The sequence below is a fragment of the Anser cygnoides genome, chromosome 3 (genome assembly GCF_040182565.1).
Source record: "Anser cygnoides isolate HZ-2024a breed goose chromosome 3, Taihu_goose_T2T_genome, whole genome shotgun sequence".
Taxonomy (NCBI): domain Eukaryota; kingdom Metazoa; phylum Chordata; class Aves; order Anseriformes; family Anatidae; genus Anser; species Anser cygnoides.
The window spans coordinates 70,267,961-70,287,353 of NC_089875.1; the positions used below are offsets into that span (position 1 = coordinate 70,267,961).

Consider the following 19,393-nt stretch of genomic DNA (forward strand, 5'->3'; position numbering starts at 1 on the left):
TGCATAATATGTCACAATTTAATAGGAAAAGCTGAACTAAATTAAGGAAACCTACCTCGAAGAAAGACAGATTGACAAATAATAACCTGTTACAGAAAATATAGTGTCTTTCATAACAGGAAAAAGCGACCAGATTTAAAATCTAGAAATAACAGGATGACAGAATTGTTAAGGTTGGAAGGGACCTCTGGAGGTCATCTGGTCCACCCGCCCCCTGCTCAAGCAGGGACACCTAGAGCTGCTTGCCCAGGAGGCTTCTGAAGATCTCCCAAGGAAAGAGAATCCACAACCTCTATGGGCAGTCTGTTCCAGTGCTGTGTCATTTGCACAGCGTCACAGTAAAGAAGTGCTTCCTGATGCTCAGACAGAACCTCTTGTGATCCTGTTTGTGCCCATTGCCTCTGGTCCTGGCACTGAGCACCACCAGAAAGAGCCTGGCTCCATATTCTTTGTTCCCTCCCTTCAGGTGGGAACTCAGGTTTTTTTGACGTATATGTTGTGATCTGCAGCAAAAAACTAGTTCAATATTTTTTAAGCTCCTAATTAACATTCTGTAAAACTACAACAATCAAGAGTACAGTAAAACAACTACCACCAAATCCAGAAGATAAAGGACATATCTTCACATGCACACAGACCAACAAAATCAGAACAGTTTACCACACCTAAACTAGAGACAATCTTTGCATTTTTTTTTTTAAACACAATAGTCTTGGAAATTTATTTTACTTACATGGTAAATGTATCAGATAATCCCTGTAATTTTTCAAGGGACATAATCATATTTACCATACATACACTCACGTCTCTCAAATGTTAGTTATTATATTAGTCTGTTATGGCTCTATGAAAATTTAAGGGCATAATATAAGCTAGCTCAATAACATCAGTGCTTATAAATTATCAAGTTATAATAGTTTGATTACACATTTCTTCAAGTAACAGTTCCCATTTGAATGTTTTAAGTGTCATATACATCCAAAGCTTATCAACTCTTGAACTATTATTTTTAGCATTTTGTTAAACAGATGTTTTTAATCACTTGAGCTAAAAGTACATAGGCGTATTTTTGAAGTTTTGTGATATTGTTTCTTCATGAAAGCAAAACCATTGCTTGTTATATACATTTGAAAACAGCAATTTCCTAAGTACTTGAAAATATCTTGGGATTAATAAAAACAGCAAGGGCACCTTTGGCTGATACATCATTAGCAAAACTAATGGAGGCTGTAAAGAACTTCTAAGAAAGTAACTCTGCAGAATTGTTTTTGCTCCCTTTATTATGTGTTGCTGGATAAGGAAGACTGGCTTAGGCTATACTTTGGTAAAATAGTAAGCATGTAAGGGGACTGGGGGGAGTAACTTGAGATCTGCTTATTTTAGCAGCCAACTAGACTTAGGCAAGTAAATGGTTGCTATTATTATAAACATTACATATACTTGTCTGTATGGAAATAATACAGTGGAGAGTACCACAGCTTGCCTACCTGGGCAACCTGCTCTATGGAACCTGCTTTGGCAGGGGGGTTGGACCCGATGACCTCTTGTGGTCCCTTCCAACCCCTACAATTCTGTGATTCTTTCAAACCAAACTAAAACTCAATACACTTGAGTGAATTGTCTATCCTTATCTTTCCACCGTTCTGTTTTAGATCAACTACTAGTTATAGGTCTCCTCAGAAATACCTTTTTTTTTCTGCATTCAACCGATTGGGCAACTTCTGTTTTGGAAACAAATAGAAGAACTAGGTACCGGATCTTTGGACAGTTTCTGGCCAAAGCACATGTTTAAAATTGGAGATGCTTGGTGCTCAGCAACTGTCCTGTGATTCCAACTAGCCAGACTTTGCACAAGAAACTGGGCCTAAATAGTATTCTTAAAAGTATTGTTCATTAATCTTTATTGTCAATCCATTTTAAATCAGTTTTTTTTTTTTGCTTTAAACTCTTCGTTCCTCAAATGAGCCCAAAGAACTTCATGCAAGTCTACAACTGCATACTTCAGGCTTGTTTTTTGAAGGCTTTTTGCAATTGTCCAGACATTAAGCCATTAAAAAAACAACTCAGCAACAAAGAGTTGGAGATAACTCATCAAATTGTGATACAATCACAGTTTATAGATTTAGCTCTGGACTCACAGTTTAGAGTGAACTTTGAGAAAGTATTTAAGATTCCTAATCATTACAAGGAAAGATAAACTAATTGTAACTAGTATTTATCATAAGATGCGTGTTTCAAATAAGTTAAATCTGTTTAATTGCACTTCATGGGAGAAAGGAAGTCTATTGCAAAATAATTACATCTTCTGTAAATATTGGGCTTTGGAAGAGGTAGAAACAATCAGACAGAAACGTGGTTGATGGCCATGCAGCTCAAATAGAACAGTCAAATCACAGCACCCTGAAGTCTGGGCAAACGGGTAGCTCTTTACTACAGAGTTCTTTGCATTTGTCTTGTAGCACTGCTTTAATACCTTTTCCACATGAACATTTGCCGCCTACCAAAGCTCTTTCTAAAAACATATCTTTCTAAAGATAAAGAGATAAAAAGATAAAAAGATAAAGGTAAAGCTCTTTCTAAAATATGTCTTTTTCCAGAGCAGGTGTATTAGAGGAAACAAAATGTAACATGAGGTTAAAATGAAAATGGGAGAGCCTGTAGTAGTACAAAACTGTCTTCCAAAGGCCTCAAAAATATTTTGGATACAAGTTTCAGTAGTTCTTATCATGTGAGTATTTTGTGTCTAACCATGTCTTTTCTGTATTTACCCACAAAGCCCAGCACAAACACACAACCAGCTTATTTGCTTATATCTTTGTTGCCATTTTCACAATCGTGACTAATTATGATCTCTCTTTATTGGACTACAACACCATTAGGAATCCTAACATTTCAGAATTTTGGAGGACTCTTTTTTTTTTTTTCAGAAAAGCATCTTTTTTGTTTGTTGTTTCTGAAGGATATAATGCAGATATCACAGACACCTAGACCAATTATTTTCCACAAAGACAAAAGGATTATATCGTAAACTTGTGATCAAAAACCTCCATGTGTACATGAGTGCGTGTGTTTGGGGAGAGGACAGTATTTTGTAAAGATCCAGAGCTTCCCGTCTCAAAGTTACAATTCCCATACACAAGCATGCCACTTCAAAATACTGATCATTTACATTAAGAAAAATGCAAATTGTTAAAAAGCAGGTTTTAAGTGTAGGACTTTCTCTGATTTTTTTATTTTTTAAGCAATGACAAATTTCTCAGCTGCACCCTTGAAACCTGAGAGCATATCCCATCAAGACTTTTTACAGGCAATTTATGAGGGCTTAGATGCTATATTCGGCATCATATTTTTTACTTCTAAAAGGAAATATGGTCTTATGAATTGATTGAAATCATCACAAATGTATCATTCTCACTAGATTACCTTAGATGTTATAGTTACCAGTAGTGGCAGGGAAATGACGGGGAAAGACAATCATGCAAGAGAGAAATAAGCCTTTACTGGAACACATTTAAAAAAGTTCTGCTTTAAGAAGTTATAGCAGGCAGTTTCCTTCCGCAAAAATCATTTTTTCTGTCAAAATAACAATCTGAAATTTTACATATTTATACAATGGAAAATATATCATCACATGAATTTTCCTTTAAAATTGCTCTACTTCATAAACGAAGGTCCAAATAATACATGGATATTTTGGAACTCTCTTAGGTTCCTTCTGCCTCAGTTCTTCAAATCTTTATGAATAAGTAAAAGAGTGGGTTAACACCTTTCATAAGTCAGGATAATCATGGCTATCCAGAAGAGCTATCAAAACAAAATATAGTCGGACAATTATCTAAGGCAATTACCATGGCTAAGACAATGAAAAGTGAAATCCACCGGACACCTGACTAATGATCAAAGAAATCATGTGATAAAGAGAAGGGACATAGATAAACAAGGGCATAGTGACAACAAACCAGAGGCAAAGTGACTTGCAAACACAAATTTCAAAAAAATAAAATGGTCAGTCGTTCTGCTCCGTCACTGACAATGGCACTACTAAGATGGCATTTCAGCTTGGGAACTTTACGTCTCCCAGCTGACCACTTAAGTTTGCTTTAGAAAATTTACCTTGACTAACTGTAAATGAGCACTCTCTTTCTAAAGGGTTAAAACCTTTGCAAGGCACCAAGGGCATGGAGTTCAGTCAAGGGACTGTGGTTTTTGGGCCAGGTCCTGGGTTGAGAAAGAGCGCGGGGCTTCCTGGTATGCAGAAGTTGGGCTAGAGCCAGCTTTAAGAGTTTCCTCAGGAAGTTATGTTAAGCTTGCACTCAAGGAAAAAAATCTCTTTGGCATGAACTTGCGACAGAAAATTAGTACTATTATTTCCATTTCACAGAAGCGGGACCTGAAGCAAAGAGATCCTCCATGGGAATATCACAGTTAAGTTGTGCAGGAAGAAATAACATCTAATTCTTCTAAATCCCAGCTCAGTGCTTCATCCACTGGACCATGTTAGTAAATGGAAAATAAGACCACTATAAGGCCTTTCAAAATGATGCATGACAGACCTTAGCACTACCATATATTGAAATGTTTAACTACAGTGTACAATCTGCATTGTTTTACTTATGACTTTACAAAGCCCTATTCTGCTCCCCTGTCACCCCCAAAATTATGCCTATCATTTACTACCTTGTCTTCTATTTTATTGCTGTTGTGCACGTGCCTCATGACTTTTATAACAGTGAATTGAGTTTATTAAATTAAGTACCTATTCTGATGTGAGTTAGAAAGCATCAAGTCATGTCACACATCTGCTTGGATGCAGATTTCATACTTAGATATACAAATAGGTACATTAGGTAGGTACATACGTACACACAAGCAGACACTTGCATAAAAATATCAATTCTTTATATGATTTTAAATATCAGGCTTTAAATTGTTTTATCTAATTAATTTCCAAAGAACTTGTAATTTTTTTCTTTTTAAACCAAACTGCATTGTTCGCATCTTTTAAAATGAGCAACTTTCAGGATTTGAAAAAAATAAAAATGCCACAAGTTAGTTACAGTTTATTAGAATTGGTTTAATATCAGCAGAAAACACAAAAATACATTTATTTCATAGATGAGTGATATCTTAAAGGAATTTTTAACTACCAAAAACACTAAGCTTCAAAGAAAACATAGCAGTAGCAAAAAAACACAAAAGCATTTTAGGATTACCTAGCTGTCTTTTACAACATATATTCTGACATCATTTCTGTTTTTGTTTGGAACCTCTGAGGGGATTTTTTTCAACTATGTTTGAAAGAAAATGATAAAACTGACTGCTTTGGCAAGTAGTACAACAAAGTACTGGTGAACAAAAGCTAAATTTTAAGAATGTCTTAACCTGTGCCTAATGAATGTTGTGTCAGAGGTAATTTTATCAGTAATATTGTCAGCAAAATTATAGAGTTCTGAACCATGCTGCCTTTTTTTTTTTTAACAAAAAATTTAAAAATAATTTTCATTAGTTGTATGCACACAGAGGATGCTTAACCTTTAGTCTCAAATGATTAATTACTCATAGGTTATGTCTGTGAAAGGAAGAAAAATATTTCTAGTTGAAGAGTAGCCAAGACGTTTCCCAATTCTAATTTATATTACAGTAGAATAAGGTTGGCTTTGGGTGAAGGAAGACTATTACTTAAATAAGTAATTTTTATTATTAAAAAATTATCCTCTGCAATTTCTAGTAAATTTGTAACAGAATAACACAATTCCAAGAAGGTTTAAAACTAGGATGACAATCTCCCCACTTTTGTCTCAACTTACTACATAAGGAATTCTAATAAAAACTAATCGCCTAAAGAAAATGTATCAAAAAATTAATCAAATATTAGTTACTTTTTTCTCCAGTGCATTTTTTATTTTATTCATAAATACAAGAACACCACAACTAGAATCAAAATACAGTCCAAGGATGCCCACATTGCTATACCAGCTGCTTTTCCTCTGAATTCAGTGAGGTAGTACATCACAAGTGTTATTTAAAAAAAAATATAAATGGAATCAGCTCCAGCTAAACTAAATAGTAATAGCAATGATAGCAGGATAAGCATACAACCATTTATAAAGCCTGAAAAGTAAAAACTATGTTGAATAGCCTACAGTGTACTTGCAAACGTTATTTGTTCTGTCAAGCACATATAATATTTTCAGCTATTACTGTAAGCTTTCAGTGAACCTACTTACCTTTAAAAGCTGTTATTTTATAATTATGCTGGATAGCAGCAACCATGTCCTTCCAGAAGTCATATTTTTTCTGACCATCGTGCTGTAAGTATCAAAGGAATCTAGTCACTTTATCAAGTATCAGCCATTTAAAGCTTTCATATTGAAAAAAATAACAGGAACGCCACTAATAAATAAAAGTATTTTGAAAATGAAGTATAGCAGTCCTAGACAGTAAGGTTCAGGACTCAGAACTCAGCTTGACTGTGAACTCTGGGTAATGGCAGGCAGGTCATCTCCCTACTTCCAAAGGATATACGTATGTGTGGGGATGTCAAAGGTGAAAAGATTTTTACTTGTAAGGACGTCTAAAACCTTACAGCAAACAGAAACCTTAGATAGAACAGCAACTTAATGAATGACCCATCTCCTGCTGACTTGTTGGGGAAAATAAATGCCTAGAGCTGCAGGTACTGTACTTAATTAGCAGGTTGACATTATCCACAGTCTGGCACTCACATCACCTTCCACCATTACAATTGGCAAAAGCCTTCACTATAACTTAGTGGCAATGGTCTTCTGCCAATAACTCCACCCCAAACATCATATAAAATACTTATGCAGAAGCCAGGCTCAGCAGCACTAAGCTACATTGTGCCAAACCCTTGCTTTGGCAGAGGGAGAGAGAAAAGCGATTTGCAGTGTGAGCAGTCTCTCGTGATTCCTAGAAAGCTGCCTGGGCACGGAAGTGCTCCTGCTGACCTCAGCTGCCCTTCCAGTGCCTCACCAAGGGAGAGAAACAGCTTCTCAACCAGCTCAGACTGCTCTAGGACTCGAGCACTATACACCTTTGGAGTGCTGAGTTAAACATAGGTGTAATTACGCAGTCAGGCACACTACAGGGCAGAGGATTACTTACTGAGCCTGTAAGAGGTGCTCAGTTACAAGGTACAGGGCAGCAGTAAAGGAGGTGGCATAGTTTGAGTTTGTACACCGTGGAAAGTATTTCTGTAGTGTTGTTAAAGGCTTTCCACACATAGTTTAGCATAAGTCTTGATGCAACCGTTGACAGATTTTATGGCATCGCCCTCTGTGTCCTAAACCTGTCAGCCCAGCTCCGCACCAATACCTGAATAATGACCCAAACACAGAAGGCATTTTCTAGAGATGGAAACTTTTAGAAACTGAAAATAAACATTTCCATCCAAAGACATGTAATCTGCTTGTAGTGAACTGCTATTTCAGGCCTAATCTTCCATGGAGGCTTCAAGAGGAACAGTCTTGCCCTTAATTTCACAAGCTGCACAAGCGAGGGCTTTTGTATGTGACTGACAAGCACTATAGTAGTCTGCTTGTGATCCTTCAGCTTTAGGGGTTAAGAACAGGAAAGATAGTTTTGTTGCTTTTAGCTTTTCTTTTTTATAAAAAAAAATCATTCTTCTAGTAAACTACTGGAGAAATACGTAAAAATGACTGATATAGAGAAATGGTTCTGTGTGTGTCAACTTTCAGCTAGCTGCTAACCAAGGTCATTACTCCAAGCTGTGTACCCTTCTGGTACTCCATCCACCAGCCCATACTAGCACCAGCCTTTGGACAGATTCAACTGTCGGGACCCCTCATACTCCATATGGATGACTTATGCCTTGTTTTTTGTGTTGTTTTTGTTGCTGCATTTGTTTCTTTTAAAAATCAATGCAACGAGCTAACAGTTCCTCAGAGTGTTGCTCTGAGGACAAATGGATACTAGTTTAAAAGTGGGTATGCTTCCTTCAAAACAGCTAGCATTAGAGAAGACTGAAATGACTGACTAACTAGCCCCTTGCAAATCCACAGCTACTGCATGAGACATGCATGAAAACAGACCAATTCCCAGAAAGCAAAGAGAAAAGCATGAACATCCCCATGCAGTCCACCATGACTTGGGAAGTGATCATCATATGTAATTTCATTAGCAGAAGTATCAGTCAAAGAAGTATTTTCTGAAGAGCTTCAATGCAAAGATCTAAAACACCAAGAAGCTTCTCTCATTTGCCTGAAAATACACAGTAGTTCTGGCTGTGGACCCATCAAAAGCAGATTCAACCATAACAGCGTAGTGCGGCACACCAAAATGGGTTTAGACATGAGCTGGGTGAATTGAAACCTAAAAGTGAAATACTCAAGAAACTGAAAAAGAGGATGCTTAACCTAATTTTGGCAGCTCTGTGAAGAAACAGGGCATGGGTTTAATTCTCTGGGGCTGAAGATGCCAGTGATCCAAGGTCAATGTCCCAGCTTCTAAACTAGCGATGCTTGCACGTCCAGTTACACGTGCTGTGATATGCTTTAGCACCATCCTCTCTCTCTCTCTCAATAAACAGCTTGTGCCAAGTCTAAACTAACTGTAATGTAAAGGAATATAATACAAAATGTCACATCTGAGAGAGGATTCTAAAACTGTGAACAGTAAGGGAAGGAGATCAATCGAGCACAAAATTAAAAGTCTTATGACACACTTGTCTTCGGTGTTTGCCAGCAAGTTAGTTTTCAGTAACTCTTCATGCAGCACTTGGACTTAAGCAGCAACCTGCTCAGCATGTGATTTTGGAGTGCAGCCTAAAACATCAAGTCAGGTGGTACCTAAAGGGATTGCAGATACCCATCTCACAGCTCTGACTTCCAGTCCATAGACAATTTTCAGTGTCTGCAACTTTTAGTGCTGCAACACTTTGGTATCTTCAGACAGAAAATTTTGTCAGTACTTCAGCAATGCTAAGATATTTAGCCCTAGATATTTTAGCCTTCTCCTACACTCAGCTGTCCCCAGGTTAAGATTTCAATCCTTCTTTAACACATCTGAATTAACTGACATCAAACATCAAAGGCAGGATTTAGGATGTACTGCATATCTGAAAAGCACTGAAAAAGGTCAAAGCAATTGCACTTTCTACCTTGCAAATTTAACGTATCACTTAGAGGATGATTTAAAAAACTAAAAAAAACAACAACATAGTATTCCATAGGTTTATTTACGTCTACGTACACAGGTCGATATATTTAGGATACAAAAACAAGTTTAAGAAGGATGGAATCAAACTTTCAACTTTGGCATTTCTTGCAAGTTAGCAAACCACATTATACATTAGATTTAATTCAAGTATCATCAAGTACAACTAAATGAGATGTTAAGAACAATATTCTGATTATCACAATAAACTTAAGAGAAAAGTACTCATTTATTCTTATCCTAGTTGTTTGTGCCCTCTGGTGGAAGTACATTTATTAGGACCACACCAAGTAGGTCACAAGTAACTTGGGAAACAATGGGAAACAACTTTAATACAGTGCAAGTCTGGCATGAAAAATTCCATATAAGAAAAAAGCTAAAGACCTTAAATTTGTTGAGTATATTACTTGCATGCATTACTGAATGCACACAAGTTAGGCAGAGAAAGAGACATAATGGAATACTTGATTTCAAACAGTCCAGTTCTTACCTGATCTAAACTGTCCACCACCCTTGCACACAGGAGGGCTCCTGGTAGGTCAAAGTAATTATCATATAAATAGTATTTACCTGAAAAACAAACAAAAACACAAAATCATCTCTACTTTTTAAATCCATATTGTATAGTTTAATTGGAAATAAAAACACATTTAAATAACATTTACTTGGCTTTCACTAGTAATAAGCATCATCTATGTCCCAACTTAAGGCCACACATTAGCTTTTATTTGCAGGATCAGAAGTAAGAACCATATTTCTACTTCTGATTCTCACAACTGGCAGCTGACAGGTATTAACTTACACCAAGGCAGTGAGATTTTTAGAACCTTAAAATTTATTTTAAAAAGTTATTGTGGAAGAGATGGGGAAGAACCATGAGTCTTAAAAGTCAAGGCAGTAACACTCAGCTCTTCCAAAATACCAATTTCCCCAGCATTAGAAACACAAAGTTTAAGATGTTGTTTCAGAATCATTTGGACAGGTCTTACAGTCTTGTCCTTTGTGCACACATGCTAAAGACAGCACCTTAACCCAATGGGAAGCATGCCCACATTATTCTGTGACAGCCCAAAACAGAACTAAAAGTCAGGTGTGTGCGAATGTTCCTTCCAGACTGAGGTCACGTTCAACAACTCTTTTCCTGGAGTAAAACGACTTAACAGGCAGTTTATTTATTTATTTATTTTTGTATTCATGACCTTGTCTGTGCTGTCTCTTACATACACAAGAAGTCAGCAAAACACGGATTGATAGTCACAAGAGAGATGAACTGCACTTCTCAATGAGTAAGAAAGGCTTCCTTTGGTCATAAAACATATGTACCTCTCTTCTCCCTCATCGCAAAAGATTACTTGTAGTTTAGAATAAGGATGACAAACAAATTTATGACAGCAAAGCATCTCTATTAAACAGGATTATGTAAATCAATCGAACATTTTGTCTTTAGGTGCATTATTTGCAATTGCTAAGATCAAAGTAAATTGGAGAGAAAGCACAGCGTGGCTAGCAAAAATGAAAGCCTAATCACAATGCCTTCACAACGTGGTTCCACCTTAAAACCACGAAACCGCCACCACAGGAGGAGTGGTTGTGCTTCCATATCTGCTCTGTTCATTGCACTTTCACCTAGGCCTCCAGTAATATCCAGTAATATGATGGCAATGAGTCAACAATCAAGAAAAACTTAAGATTTGCCAAATATATCCTAAATAAGGTTGAGACTACCAACCTAACTACTTCATCAAGAAACAATGTGCCCAACTCTGCAGTCAAAACATGCCTGTATTGTCAACTCATTTGTTATTTGTCTTATCGCTGGCAACCTAAATCTAAGTTCAGCTACATTTAAGTATTAGAACTTAAAAATATAAAAACAACCCTTGTGCAAAACACTCACCTATTCCAGGAATTCTCAGCTCAAGTATTTTTAAATACTTGTACTACAACTAACACTATGAAACATTGAAAGGGCCAGAGCAATTTCAAAGACCAGGACATTCTAAGGTATAGCTACCTGAGCGGGAAAGCATTCCACTGACTGCACTAAAATGCTTCCATTCCCTTCTTCCATAAATCTCCAGGATCTCCTCAGATGTCATGCTCCTAGTGCCATGGCTTGCCCTATTTGATGCATTAGCATGGAAAAGAAAAAAGGTTAAAAACATTCAGAGTACTTCTAGAGCATAGAAATGAATCACAGTTGAATACTGAGGTGCATGTGACTTGATCTTCACTTAGAAACAACTTGATTTACCAATTAGAAGTTTCCTAGGACCTAAGCTTTTATCATATACATTACAATCCTCAATAAAAGCCCTACTTCACAAAGGTCTGGTTGGCTGAGGGCATGGCTGCTGTGCCTCACCTCCTAACACAATCACTCTGTGTTGCTCGAATGTTCTCAATTGTGTGAGGACATTATTCTTGAACTATCAATATACACTGCACAATAAAACACAGAGCAGAAAGCCTATACGCTATTCTGAAGCCTGGTAACATTCACAGAATGCAGGGCAGGACTATGAAAAATGCTAGCTTGAGCCCTGAAAGCAGCTATGTTATACAGATGTACGCACGAGCCTTTTCAGGAATTAAAGATCAACAAGCTTGATCATGAAACTGTGGCCCGAAAGAATGTACAGATCCCTGTTTCAAAGGAAATGCCCACAATGATAGGGTAAGTAATCTTGTACCACTCCACCCTTTACTGTCATATATCCTCTGCTCTTGAATTCTACATGTAGTCCTTTGAAATTCATGGTTCTACTACATGAATTTCTGAGTACAAAGCACAGACTCGAGGTTATTTTTTCTCCTATTTCACAGAACCATACAATGGTTTGGGTCAGAAAGGACCTTTAAAGATCACCTAATTCCCATCCCCTGCTATGGGCAAGGGCACCTTCAACCACTTCAGTGAAGTCTGGTTTTCCCTAGCATCTTCAAGCTTCTTCTACTAAATGCTACCAAAAAAAGTATCGTCTATTTTTAGTATTAAACTATATAGATTTTCCTTTTGGAAAAAAAATAAGGGAGAAAGAAGACTGGGTTTGACATACTCCAGATATATTTACTTTTCAAATTTATGATTTAAAATAGCAGTCTTATGTTAAAAAAAAAAAGGAGAGAAGAACTAAGGATGTACTGAAGTGATGACTGAAGGGAGAAATTAGCTTTTAGAGGAAAAAAAGACAATTTTGAAACTGAATGTGTCAGTTTGTGTTTAATTTACCTAAGGCTATTTAAGTCATGTTACAAACTTGCAAGAATTTTGAATGTGTATGGTACAAAGATAATAGTGCTGTCATTAACATTAGTCATTCGCACCAGCTGAGTCAGGTTACTCAGAATTCAAGAAACACCTTACCCTGGATCTTAGCAGAATTGGACAGAGTATATTGGTAGCCACTGAAAAAGCGAATTTAGTTTCAAAATCAGAATGCACTCAGTCTTAGACGTTTATTAAAAGTGACATATTATTCCTAGCAGCTAACATGGATATATTAGGAAAATGCTAAGTATATAACATTAAGAGAAACTGAGCATCAAATTACCCAAGAGTATTTAAATTTTTACACAAGTGAATGTATGCTGAAATCAATATTTTAAATGTTTAACAAAACTGAGAGATGGCTTTCAAGAAGAGGATAAAATGTTAGTGTTTGTTTATCGATAAAAATGAGTCAGTACTACCTCAAAACCGTTCCATCTTCTGCAAGTTTCAGGAAGTTTCCATCTTCAAGGTCCAAAACCAAGCCTTTACAACTAAAAATAATTGTATTTTAAGGAAGAAACAAGCAATTAATGTTTTCAGAGGAATGTCCCTCTGTAATTGCATTTCACTATTCTGATATAGAAGCCATACAATAATGGTACTTAAAAGCAGCAAAAATCAGAACCCTTCAAATACTTACATGTTTAAACAATGATCTATATATGCAAATACATATCGTTACAGTGAGGGATGGATTTCACTTACATAGCAAATTCCTACTAAATAAATCCAATTCCATTGTTCCACGACTTTAGCGTGACTATTCGTATAGATACAGCTGGAGGGTTAAGGTCCAAACATATACAACTAAGAAATGTGACATTTAAGTCACTTCTCCTATTGAAGATATGCGTCTATATCTGTGTGCGTATATATATATATATATTTATTTATTTATTTATTTTCTTTTTGGTTGCAATTCCTCTGCTTACTATTACCAGGTGGGTAACACTAATATTAAGGGAGAGGGGGGTAGATCATTCTCAATGAGGCAACTGAATATCCAAGGAGCATGTGGAGCAGAGGCATTGCCATGCTAGCCAGCACTCACTACAGGGTAAAGGGTACACACTGTAGGAGAGCTGTACCACAAGAATTCCTAACTCTCCTAGTACCTTACAGAAAAAAATGAATTTATGTTAGCTTAGATTGTTTGGAAGATGAGATCAGAGTTCATTACCTAGTGTAATAATGAATAAAAAAAAAAGAGAAAAAAAAGAATGGAAAAGTAATTCCGTCTTCATTCTGTGTTACAAGGCACACAAAAGAGATGCCGTGAACAAAGCAAGCAGTCTGCAGCCTTTCACAGATTACACCTGTGTGAGTAGCACCAACATGCTGCAACCAATACCATGGGCTTGCAGGTCCACACTAACAGATCCCCAGCTCCAATAAGGGACTAAGGCTGAGATACAGGTATCTTCATGCTTCAGAGCCCTCAAAATATGAGAAATACAGATACCCTCCTTATCACTTGAAAGTTGAAATCAGACCTGTTTGGAAACTGTCCAATAACATACTGAAATGTAAGAACAATTAAAAAACACCTGTGCTTCTCCTAAGGGGAAAAATAAACAAACAAAAAAACATGAAATAACCTGGCCTTCAAATCCCCACACCCTTGCTGTGGATAACAACCTGTAAGAGTTGAAATACTGGAGATAAATGTTCCTACTCAGAGGTCACGGAACTCAGACCAGGAAAGTGCATTTCAATCTTTAACATTACAGCTTCGTGCCTACAGTGCCACTCCTACAGTGTTTCTTCCCAGCATGTCACTTTCCCTCATTTTCTCAAAGACTGTTGGGACTATTCTGCCTTACACAAACAAAAACAGCATCCATCAAGAGGAAAAGAAGATATGAATAAATTCTGATGGTCACTGGATTTACCCATTGAATTGCAGGTAGAAAACAAAGGGGGTATACAAAATAAGTCAGTCTGACCACAAAGCTTGCGTGGAGACAGCTAGAAGAACAAAGCAAGCTTAGATACTCAGTTGTCTCTTTACGTTAGAAGTATCTCATGGGAAACAGTTGCTCCAACAAGCATTTAAAACTGTAATTTTGGAATTACCTATTGGGCTTGATTATTAGACAGTTGTTATAATTAGAGAAGCTGTTTCCAAGCTTTGTAAAAGTTATAGCATAAAGGAAGTTACGAATGCAGATTCTGTTATGTTCAACATACTTACCAGAAGTCTAAGCTTTCTGGAGTTAGAGTGAGCAAGCCTTTATCGTAACCCTTCTCCGTTACCAGATACTGGGCAAAACTATCATATATTAGCTAAAGATGAAAAAAAAGGCATTAATTATTTTTATTGAGACCAAAGATACTGTTCCCTAGAAAGCAGAAAGACCTGAGTTTCAGTGCCTCCTAAGCAAAGGCAAATCAGTGACCTAGGGGCCCTGCCCCACTGCCATATCAGTGCCCAAGGTTATATCTGGCTGGCAGGCAAACAGCTCAAGATGCTCACACAGTAGTTTTGGTGCAATTTTTTTTTTTTTTTTTTTAGCATAGCCAAGTGTGAGGTATTCCTACCTTACTTCCCCAGTGCTTCAAGACTGTTGGGAAATCAAGAGAGTAAGCACCTAAGGCTAGTCACTACTTCCCCCTCCCCAACCTTTTTTATTTTTTAAATGTCACCATTCATGACTCAACAAGTGGCTTCTGAACCTATAAACAACTACAGAGAGTGGGCATTTTAAACATGCCTGATGGAACATATCCTGAAGGAAACTGTAAATACAAAGTAAATTATTTTTAAGTTTGGAAAGAACACTGTTAAAGCCTAACACAACATTCAGCCATTTAATACAACTCAATTACAAAAGCTGCTCTTGGAATGAGTATGAATAATGCCAGAGAAAGACCAACACAAAGACTGGCACAGAAAGACTAAGAACTAACTGCATCTTCAGCTGTGCCTGCCAGAATTTTTAAGTTTTTGTTTCTCTTCGATAAGGAAGCATGCAGCGTGCATGCGTCAGGCAGCGTCTCTGTGTTGTGAGAAGATGAAGAGTGAACTAAAATGAATGGGTGCTTTTTGTCAGGAAAGATGCCTCTCCATGGGAGGTCAAACCGCCCTAGGAAGTGAAGCGGTTTTTCAAATCAAGATGCACCAAACCCCAGCTATTTAGAAAACGCAGCACCTCATCAGCATTTGCTTCTCTATCATGCTCTGATGGATCCTGCCACTAATGTGCAAGTTTAGTCCTGTGCGGGGCAAAACGTACGGCAGGTGAAGGGAGGCAAATGAAACGGGCTTGAGCAGAAGGACACCATGAAAACCCCTGAGCCGGGACAGCTGGGTGGCAAAATCAACAGAGACGTCAACGGAGGAGGAGGCCTCAGTGGAGGAACCCTCCAAGGCCAGATGGGGCCCGCTCTGCGCGGGTTAACGGTGCTCAGGCAGGGATGCTGAGCGTCCCCAGGCTCGCCCTTTTGTTGTAAGCAGGAGAAAGTTTGCCAAGGTCGCCTGTCCGAAGTGCCGAGCGCCGCTGACTCTGCGGCATCTCTGGACTCAGCCGGGGGACTATAGCCTCAAGTCAGCACCGCGGTGGGCAGGAGGGCTCTTAAGAGGCACCGCTTCCATGGCACAAGACACGGCTGTGTCCTCCTCCCTCAGGCACAGGCCTGCGGAGGAGGCGGCCAGCCGGCCAGCCAGCCAGCCCGGCGCTTCCCTGCCCGTTCTCCCTCCAGCTCTCCCCGGGAACACCTCCACCGGCACTGCGGGGCTCCCCCTGCCCGCAGCGGGGCTCCCCCGGCCCCGCGCGCCGCCACTCGCCTTTTCGCTCGGGCTCCCAGGCCGGGCCGAGCCGCGCCGAGCCGAGCCGCACTCACCCGCTCGCTCTGGGGGAGGTGGTAGCGGCAGAGCGTGTGGTCCAGGTCGAAGCCCACCACCTCGCAGTCGGCCAGGGAGAAGTGCTGCTGCATCGCCGAGCCGCCGCCACCGCCGCGGGAGGAGGAGGAGGAGGAAGAAGGGGCACGGGCGTTGCTTCCTGCGGCGCGGGGCGGTGCGGCCGCAGCACCCCGCCCCATCCCCGCCCCATCCCCGCCCCGCCCCGCCCCGGCTCGGCTCGGCTCAGCCCGGCTCGGTTCAGCCCAGCCCGGCTCGGCCCGGCTCGGTGCGGCTCGGCCCGGCCACTTTCACCTGGATGGGGCTTGGCCTCGGGGCGGTCGCCCCCCCCCGGCAACCCCCGACAGCAGGGACGGGTGCGGAAAGGCGGAGGCGGGGCCCTTGTCCCGGAGGCGTGTTTGGGCGCCCGGGTTTTAAAAATGCGTTTCCCGCCGAGACTCCGAGGGTTGGAAATAAACATGGGAGCTCCTGGTGGGGCCGGTGGTAGCTACAGCTGGTCAGGACTGCCAGCACAAGTCTGTTAGAGGGGGCTCGGCTGAGAGCTGGTGAGCAGCAGGGTGCTACAGCAGGAGTTAGGGCACATTGGTCTGCGGCCAGGCAGCGCCGGGCCCTAAGGGCACTGCTAGAAGGCAAACAGGCAGACTGCTTCTTCACCGGCATCCCGGCAGGGTATAAGCAACACTAGCCAGTAAACACTCAGCTCTGAGGAGAAACAAAACAAAACAAAACAACAAACTTGTGAATTGTTACCATCGTATTTCTTGGCAACTTTGGCAATCAAAAAGAAACAAACAAAAACACTATAACAATGTAGTCTACCTCCAGGTAACAGTCAAAATGGTGTTATGACCTTCCCAACAAATACGACTATTGCAATTTTGTATAGAAGGTGCTCTCTGTAAGGAAATCCCACGTTTGGAGAAAATAAACAGGTGAAAGTGGCATAAACTTAATTCTGTTCTCTGTGGCTGAACTTGGATATACTGCCTACATGAGGCCAAGGCTCCGGATGCTTAAATAGCTGGGCTTGAATTTTGTTCACAGATCCTCATTCCTGTCTATAATTCTTTTCTCTCTTTAGACCAACGATGTCATCAAAATGCTGTTTTGAGTCACAAAAGAGGAAAAATTCTAGTTCAGTCTACTGCAAGAAAATCTCAATTTTTATTTTTTTATTTTTTATTTTCTGTATGGCTACAAGTAGAATTTAAAAACTATTTGAAGTGAGAGAAATTTTAATGAAACATTTCCTTTGCAGGTTGGGTAGGATGGGGTGCATAACCATAGCAAGAGTGCAGAGATTTGAAAATAGAAGTCCAATATTATGTTTTGATTATATCAAATTATGATACATATATATATATATTTGGCAGGACAGCTCAATGATATTATTATTATTATTATTATTATTATTTATTATTATTATTCCAAAGCAAAAGGCTTTTGCAAATACATTCAAATAGTTGAGTGAGATACAATGTATCTATATATCAAAATTCAGTTTCCTATGCTCAGGTAGGAAATAGACTAGACAGGAAAATGGAAATTAGAAATAAAATTCACTAATGATAATAGTTGGGCAAGATGAACATTTTGAGAGGCAGAGAAGAAAGACAAGGATTGCATAATTTTACCTCAGACCTCAGTATAACAGCCTCTTTCAAAGGAACTCAGAGTCTTTCACAAACATTAATATACTTTCTAGTGGTGATGTGTATGTGTATATATATACTCCATATATTACAAATACTCCGTATATTATATATATATAATTCAGTATATATACATAATGATACATACTTATTTATGTTTAATATATATACATATATACTCTAATACATACATGCGTATGCATTTACATGTATGTATTAATTCCCTAAATTAACAGGTATGAAGGTGTGAAACCTGAGCATATGGAAAGAGAGGTTCATCCAGTATTTTGCACACAACAGTGATCACAGCCATCAAAATGAAGCAGTATTATTATAATAATACAATCCACTATGGGAATTCTCCTATTCCAGAAGGATTAAAAAAAAAAAAAAAGCCTCATGCAGCTTACAAAATTTTGTTTAGATCATAGCTTTCTAAATTTATAATGTAGCTTGCCATGCCTATAAAACGTTTTATATGAAAATTTACCTCCAAACACTCTTAACACACAGTAGTATTGAAACAATTGGATAGGTAATGAAAATCATATATTCATTGATCGCTGTACTCATTATCAACTAAAAGCAATCACAAACATCCAGATTTTGTGAGTACTGCACAATTATATTAGTAATGAGAAAGTATATTGGAATTTACAACACAAAAGCACTAATCAAATTTAATCTTAAGTGTCTTACTGTGAGGAACAGAACTCACAAATGGAACAATTCAGCATGTTAAATTTCAGATACTTGAAGCTGAAGATTAAATTAGAATGATGACAACAGAAAATATAGAAGATGTTGGTGAAGAGAATTGGTTTTCATTTCTGGGAAAAGAAAAGGACAAATGAAAAAATATCACTTTCATCTTCAGCATTCACAGCACCAACCTGATAACAGGAATCTCCCAGCACAGTTTACTTTTAGCTCACAACCCCCAAGGTTTATTTCTTTTTCTGTTTCCTGAAAAGATTTGCTTTGTCTCACAATTTCTTCCTTTCAGATGAATCTATTAAATGTCTTGACAGAGCACATCAGCACCTTTCTCAGAACCAGAATGGAGCTGCCTTTAATTAAATCCCCCCAAATAATTGAACTATCTTAATCTGTTAACAGTATCTTTTCAGATTACTTTTTCATCTCTGAAGTTTGATGGTACCATGGGATGTCCACATAAGCAAGGCTGAGCTTTAGGGCTACTAGGTCCTAACCCATACTTCAGGTTTCTCCATGGTTAATTTATTTTATTACAGTAATTACTTTTATATTCTAAATATGTGCTAATGATCCATTGGGAAAAGACACAGATCCAAGCCAAACAGTGGAACATCCCATCCTGTCCCACTCAAGGAGACGTAGCTGGTTGGCCTGCAGCTGAGTGCAGCCCAGGCTGGGGCTGGTGGGCCCTCA

The 19,393-nt window shown here is 38.8% G+C and overlaps 1 protein-coding gene across 1 annotated transcript in view; it reads right to left on the bottom strand.

Moving 5' to 3' along the window:
* The window catches only part of NT5DC1 (5'-nucleotidase domain containing 1), a 152,193-nt gene extending 135,688 nt beyond the window's left edge, over window positions 1–16,505 (bottom strand). Inside the window, exons 1-6 of the mRNA XM_048065484.2 lie at window positions 16,313–16,505; window positions 14,664–14,755; window positions 12,889–12,960; window positions 11,210–11,316; window positions 9,686–9,765; window positions 6,228–6,309 (exon numbers count right to left, since the gene is read on the bottom strand). Of these exons, the coding sequence (XP_047921441.2) occupies window positions 6,228–6,309; window positions 9,686–9,765; window positions 11,210–11,316; window positions 12,889–12,960; window positions 14,664–14,755; window positions 16,313–16,405 (526 nt within the window). The 5' untranslated portion in view covers window positions 16,406–16,505. The remainder of the gene's footprint in view (window positions 1–6,227; window positions 6,310–9,685; window positions 9,766–11,209; window positions 11,317–12,888; window positions 12,961–14,663; window positions 14,756–16,312) is intronic.
* Window positions 16,506–19,393: the final 2,888 nt, after the last annotated feature.